Consider the following 7,613-nt stretch of genomic DNA (forward strand, 5'->3'; position numbering starts at 1 on the left):
TTTCTGTTTCAAGTATAAATGTGGTTCAACCTGGTTAAATCAAGGTCTGTTTTGCTGTAAGGGTCCCAGTGCATGTTGGTTATAATGATAGAATTATTATTATTTGACCTGCCCACAGCTGATGGGTATGATATATCAGAGTGTGATTGGCTCAGGAGCGTCTGTGTGTCTATGCACAATCACTGTGGATGTGATTAGCTTGTTCCTCAGTGGGCGCTGATATATAGATCAGCACCCGGTGGCCAATCACGGTGTCTCACACAGACAGCGGCCACCAGACAGAGACCAAGCTTGCTCCCATTTCTCACAGTCACTCCTTCTTCCTGCTAGCAGCCAACAAGACGCCGGGGAGCAGAGAGGAGGTATTTCTACCAGAGAATTACTGCTGTGCTGCTCTGTTAACTGCTGGGTCCATTGTGCTGTTTGCTTCTTCAGCTGAGCGATGGGATGCAAGTAGTCCCTACGGCCACACTGAGATTTCCCAGCCGTAGATTAAACTCAGTCCTGGACAATAGACTCTTTTCACTGGAGAATATCCACTGATGTGATTTGCTCAGCTTGTAAAGTGTTGAAGTATTTAACCCTTCAGTTTCTGTTAGGGCTGGGTTTTTTCCACCAAGCTGGTTAGCCACTGAGCCATTAAAGGTTAAGCATGGTGAGATGGACATTGATTGGATGCTCAGTAGGGACTGACGGTGGTCACTGGCTCCTGTCACACACACTCAATTGCTAGTAGTCTGTCTCTGTCTCACACACACACACACGCACACACACACACACACACGGACTATTGTCGTTCACAGGCACCGATGAGGTTAAACACTATTAACGACAGAGCACTTCATCGCTGCTAAATGTTGGAGACAGTGTGGGTTTCAGGAAGCCAATCACTGGCTGGTGTCCTGTGATAAGAGCTTTCTGGGACGAGCTCCACAAGAGACTAAAAAGAATACTTCACATTGATTTGCCTTTAAAACTTCTCACATTATTTTTTAGGAAAGGGTTTTAGGAAAAGTTGAAGGTGTTTTGATGAATATATGTTTGGTATCTTAATATTTGCTTGTAAAAAAGGAGCTGGTTGCTTCCTGAACCTCCAACAAGTGTATAGATATTGTAAATGACAATTATGTTATGGAAAATATTTCTTTCTCTCTTCATCTTCTGACAAATGTATTCCTTAAGTTCTGGACCAAATGGGTTAAGGGTGTAAGGCCCTTAAGATTAGATTTTGTGGAAGTACTGAAGTTATTACCCTGTAATGCTGTTTTATTTTACCGAACCTCAGTGACTTTTATAGTTTCCTCTCAGGTCTCCCCCTGACCTGCTTTTTAATGCTCTTATATACAAACTTTACCTCTCCCAAAATGTACAACATTTTGTTTAATTAATATTTAAAAATTTGAAAAAAATCAGTGGATGGAAGAGGAAATGAAACTGTCATTGTCCTTCTTATTTTATACTCACGTTCCACAGTGACAGAAACAAGTTCACAACAAGAGCAATCAGTCCCTACTATAAAGAGTGATATATCATCTGTTGCCATGGCAACCCACTCCCTCAACAAGGTAATTAAGAATCCCGTATCTTGAGACCTCTCAACCACAGACCTCATGCAACCAAATATATTCATTCCAACACTCAAACAGGTATTGATGTGTGTAATGTTGTTTCATGAGGCCCATTGTTTACATCCACAGAGGATTTACCTTTATCAGATGGTTAACTCAGCTCCTCTCTGGCTCCTGATGTAAATATATTAGCTGAAGCAGGAGGAGGAGCAGGGGTGAATTAGAGTTCAAGCATGCAGAGAGAGACATTTGACTCAGAGACGCGTCTTTTATCTTCATTGGGTAACGTGTGTGTTTGACTGAGGATGTGTCGGTGTGTGCTGCAATTCCTCTCTTTATAATGAACGAGGGGTCAGTACATGAAATGAAGTTATAAAAGCTGTCAGCTCTGGGCTCATCTCTATTCCAGCAGAGTCCAGCAGACATGTGTTCAGCCCCGGGCTGGTAATTTCACCTCCTCTCCTCTCCTCTCTTCTCCTCTCCTCTCCTCTCCTCATCCATTTCCTACTGTTATTTGTGTTTTGATATCTATTCAATCTTTGAATCACCATCCCTTTCATGCCAATCTTTCTCACTTTTCTCTGGTGCTCTCCTGTTTTGTCCGTTACTTCTTTCCTCTCTCCATCTAACCTTTCATTTTTACCTCCCCCTCTGGGCTCAATCAGCTCTAAATTTACTGAACCTTTGCTGCAGCTTGACTCGATTTATTTCTGCCTCACACCACCGCGGTCAGCCTCTCACAGAGACCAGCAGGACTAATGTTCCTCTTTGGTCAAGGTTATTTCAGCTGGTTTTGGGAGTATTTTGATCTATAAAAGAGTCTGTGCATTGACTAGACAAATACCTCTGCAGTTTGTCTCATTGATGATCTCTCATTTTTTACTTATTTCCCCCTACAAGTAACTTTTCTTTGTCTATCAGACGCTATTCCTGGCCACTATGCAACATCTTCTCTTGCCTTTGCCGGTCCATGAGATAAATCCCAAAGGTTTAAATTAGCATTAGGCCTCTAACTCCCCCTGAATCTAGAAGAGCAATAAGTCTCAAGCCATTGTACACAAAGCTGAGCCTGTATTGATCCTGAGTAAAGTAATCTTCTTTATTGTAAGGCATCACACTGTATCTTACAAGGTTTGGGAATTCTGCCTAAACCAGGAAATCCTGCATCATCTCTTCCGGTTACAAGCCTCTGAGCATCTGCTGAAATTACAGTTTCATGACAGTGTCCAATCAGTTCTTCACAGCACTGAACTGAACATTTCTCTGAGGTGTTGTTTGCTGCACTACATTAAACATATTCAACTCTCAAATCCCACAATGACTCAACACAGCCAACAAAAATAAACTTTTCTAGCAACAGAGAGGAAACTGTACCTCATAATATTACAGACTTAGATTTGCAAATAGAAGAACTGGTCAGTGAATACCACTCAGCCCTCTACAGACAAGCCCATGATTTATTTGCTTTATTCTTTCTTTCCCGGAGCTAAATGTGTGCAGTTCCGGGAATGAGTGAGGCGGTGAGGTCAGACAGAAACCATCGGGACTGTGAGCAGGTTAGCAATGAAGGTGACACATCCACAGACAGACGCTGGGAGCTCTGCCAGATACTGACTGACACTCCAGCCACCTTTTACAGCTGGACCCAGTGGTGTGAACACGACACCACCCTGCTGTCTTTTCAGGCAGATGCTGGGTAATGCAGGCATCATCTGTCCTGCCTACACTAACGCTACAGAGAGCATCAGAGGCTTCTACTTTCATTGCTTCTGAGGTTTACTCATCATTTCCATATTTGGATGCAGGATATACTGCCCACGTTTGTTCATGTTCAAGATTTACCAGAACAATAATTTCTGCAGAGGATACATCAAATATCTCCACAACAGGCAATTTCCTCAACCATCCGTTCACTATCTATGTGTGTATGTCTGCAGTCGTCTGTCTTCCCACCCTGCTCCTCCCCTTAACCAGCGATTGGTCTCAGCCTCCATTATCATGCTGGATGAAAGACAGCTTCATACAGAATAACACATGAAGAGAGGCCATTAGTCTACAGGCTTCAGACCAGAGGAGGAAGGAGGATATGGTTTAATGGACGCCTTTCCTACCGAGCTGTGGAAGAAAAAAAAAGGTCCGTCTGTATGTCTGTCTGTCTGTCTGTCTGTCTCTCTTCCTGGTTCATTCAACATCAGATCACTGGCGGTCAGCTTAAGAAGCAAGAGTATTGATTAAAATTTATATCGGAAAAGAATAAAGTCAAGCTGGGAAATAACATTTAGCACTTTCAAAGGTTGAAGATGAAGTTGGCATTTTACTGGCAAATAAATATTTATATAAAAAAATGCTTTGAAACGAGCCGGTGAACAAATATCTATGACGGTGAACTGAAATACAAAGATGCATGTTAAAGGGATACTTTTATTGCCTGGTTGCTGTGTCTTTGAACATGAACTCCTTTGCGATATGACTTCTGAATCAGAATATTGCAGGCTAATTGTGAAGCTGTGAGCGGGAGTGACTTGAATTTTAATAGTAATATCTCTTTCTTTCTCTTTCTCTTTCTATTTTGCTACTTTTGCTTTTCTCCGCTCCATCTCTTCTCTCCTGCTTTGAGCCTGAAGGCCATATTGTGGGAACAGAACCTTGTTTATCCGTGACTGTGTTTGACAAAGTCTTTCCCATTTCCATTATAAAGCTCTTAGCACCGACAAGGAAACCAAGGCCAACTTCTAGCATTTGCACTCAAGGTCACCTCTGCCTTCTGAGCACACATGACTCAGTACAAAGGCTCAAAAGCCTGTGTGTTGTTGACATGCTTCTCTGACAGGGACACACAAATATTGTTGCTTTGGTCTGTAGACTTTTAGCTTAATATCGAATTTCTGTCTCTTCTGGGTTCCCCTGTGTTTGTGAGTTGGATTTACAGCATTACAGTTGACAGAAGATCCACTTTTACGTGTTGACTCAGCTCAGATCAAACCTACTATCTGAGGTACATGACATATGTTTGTGTGTCCTACCTCTGTGTGTGGCGTAGAGCGCAGCGAATGTGACGACAAAGAAGGTGGTAGAATATTTCCCAGCGTTCACCAGGTGAGGGAAGGCCCTCTTGGTGTCACGGTAACGCCTCAGGCATTGGATGAAGCGACACCAGGCGGGCAGACACTGGATGATGGCACGCAGACCGTACGAGTAGCTATGGCATACGAAGTCATTAGGGTCTGGAAAAGAATAAAACAGAGCATGATTATGTTGTAATCTCTTGTCCTCCTTTTAATTTTCTCTACCATAATGCCTTCCCAGCACATTCCCCTTCGCACGGAGAAGCTCATCATTATGAGAGTCACATGGCGAACTCTGAGTGGCCAAACATTTCCATCCATTAGCTCCATGTTAATTGGCTGCGTGGAGGCCGAGGTGTCACTGTTTGTGGAATGGACGGACGGCAATTAAAACCTCATTCACATCACATTTCCTGACAGCTCAGCTGGCAAACAGTCAATTTAGTCCGTCACATTTACAACCAAAGGATTTGTGTCTTTATCTCCATATCATGATGACATGCAGCAGGTGAAGAATAAACACTACAATAACCAAGAAATATGAAAAATATATTAGCTTACTACAGTCCAGGATTCTTTTGTGTTCAAGTTTTGCTGTATGTTTTTGGTATCCCCACACCTCATCTATGTATATCTAATTCAGTTTGTAGATTTTCCTTAATATTTCCTACTTTCCCCATATTGCTTTTCAACAACCCCCTGAGAACTGCTATTTATTCAGGACTACGAACATTGTGAGGCTGAACTGCATTACTGTTGACTGAGGCTGCTGTTGATGCAGAGATATCTCTGCCTATTCTTGAAGGAAATACTGAGTCTAGTAAGAGCGACCTTTCTTTTTAATGTTTCATGAAATCCATATAATAAAGGAATAAGAATTCATAGCCAAAAAACAAACTGGCATTATATTACATTGCTTTTAGCTCTTTTACGATGTTGAAGTATTTTTAGATATTTTCCTTTTCTGTAACAGAGCATTAACATTCCCCTCCCTGGCTCCAAAGTGCTATTTTTGATCTGTTCACAGACAGAGGTACAGAGGATATAAAGTTAACGATTAGGCCATTCTGAACATGGATTAATGTCCCACCTTTAAACTTGGGCAGCAGGCCCTTGCTGTTGCTCCACTGCAGCTCAAAGATGTAGAAGCAGATCAGATACTCCATATCCATCAGAACAAACACCAGCGAGTTGAGCTGATCAGCCAGCCAGAAGTCTGCAAACTCCACCCGGTGAAACGGTGCGGTGAACACGCGAAACTGGAAAAAGGAAGGTGAGAAACACACACTTAGAAACACTTAAACATTTATAAGTATAAAAGAGGAAAAGTATTTAAAAGCATCTAAGAAAAACATAAATATTCCCCATTTATGGAAATATGTTCGGTGCATTTCAGAAAACACCTTGGCTGACATAATTGACCTCAGATGTTACAGAGAATTCTGATTGTGTGTGCGTGCGCTTTCAGCAGTGCGACTGAATTAGTCAACAATTAATTTGTGTACAATTGTCACAGTACTTCAGTAGAGAAGTGCAAAGCAGGGAACAACCTCTATTAATGATCTGTAACACACAAAGGGATTGAGCCTCCAGACTACCTTATCAGCACACCACAGGACACCCTAATGAGTCACGCTTTGTGTCTGCGTGAAAGCTTGTTTATTTGTGTGTCACTACTCACTGGTGTGCAGCACAAACGCATCAAACAACCTGGCAGTGTTTTGTGGCCAGCTTTGGCTTCTATGGGCATGTTATTTGGGATATGACTTTTGGCAGGAGTTCAGTTATTGACCACGCTTTGTAAAATGATACAACCCTGCTCGACTCTTTCCATTTACCCCCCTGCCTCAGGCCACATCTGACATTCAGGAGCGACTGTATGCCTCTCTCCATGTACACTTTCAGACGTAAACCCCGCACACACTCTCCCCTCCACTGTAAATGTCAGAGAATATTGATCGTTCCTTTTTTACACGTATCAGCTCATTACATATTTCTCTTAACCTGTCAATCAAAGTCTGTATTGATTGAGTGGCCATCTCACCCATATCCGCTCTATCTGTGTGGATGTCTCAAGGCTAAGCCTGCTGCAGTGATGTGGTTAGATTTTCATTTCTTGAGCAAACACTAGTAATCCAGGTGCTACCTGCACAGTTTGTCCTGTAATGAAATCTTTGTCTATTGTCTGGTTTTTATTGTCAGAGGAAATTAGCACAACTGGATCATTTTAGAGCACTGATAGTAAAAAGACACAAACCTATTGCTTGTTCCAATATAACTAGAATTTCTCCTGAAACATCCTTAATAACATATTGGTTATTCCACGAGCCAACATGTATGACAATCATCAAAAACAGCTCATTTCAGCTCTAATTTCTGTGTAGGTTGTTGCTCGGGACCAATCAAGACTGAGGCTGATTGCTATCAGCGGAGGAGGGCTGAGGGAGCGTTGTTGAGGACTGTGGGGAGCTGTGAAGGAAAGGACAAGAATATGAGGAGGGGGTCTGCTGTTGGGGGAGAGGCAGGCAGGCAGGCAGGGAGGAGGGCTGAAGGAGGAGGAGGAAGAGGAAGAGAAGGAGGGACAGAAGAGCTCTGGGCATCAGCATACTGATAGATCTATGCCTGTAATGATTGCACAGTCACAACCTCCACCTCCCCTGGGACGAGGCTGCATTCTATTATCCCTCAACCCTCTGCCCTCTGTTTCACTACAGCCCCCTCTACACACAGACACACACACACACACACACACACACACACACACTACACACACCCCACCCTCTCTCCTGCAGCCCTGTAGCTCGGCTTAGACAAAGAACAGAGTAACATAGGAGGATTTTGTAAACATGAGAACTGAGATAGATATCTGAATTTTACATGCACCCATTGTGTGAGATTAGGATTCACACACACACACACGCACAACCACACACACTCACACACACACACACACACTCACCTACACACACACACACACACA

At 42.8% G+C, this 7,613-nt stretch overlaps 1 protein-coding gene across 1 annotated transcript in view; it reads right to left on the reverse strand.

Annotated features, from left to right (window-relative positions):
- Positions 1 to 4,535: 4,535 nt before the first annotated feature.
- Positions 4,536 to 7,613, reverse strand: part of xpr1a (xenotropic and polytropic retrovirus receptor 1a) — a 32,287-nt gene continuing 29,209 nt past the window's right edge. Inside the window, exons 11-12 of the mRNA XM_035653645.1 lie at positions 5,724 to 5,892; positions 4,536 to 4,792 (exon numbers count right to left, since the gene is read on the reverse strand). Of these exons, the coding sequence (XP_035509538.1) occupies positions 4,536 to 4,792; positions 5,724 to 5,892 (426 nt within the window). The remainder of the gene's footprint in view (positions 4,793 to 5,723; positions 5,893 to 7,613) is intronic.

The sequence above is a fragment of the Morone saxatilis genome, unplaced genomic scaffold, assembly GCF_004916995.1.
Source record: "Morone saxatilis isolate NCDOM2014 unplaced genomic scaffold, NCSU_SB_2.0 Contig12, whole genome shotgun sequence".
NCBI classification, from domain to species: domain Eukaryota; kingdom Metazoa; phylum Chordata; class Actinopteri; family Moronidae; genus Morone; species Morone saxatilis.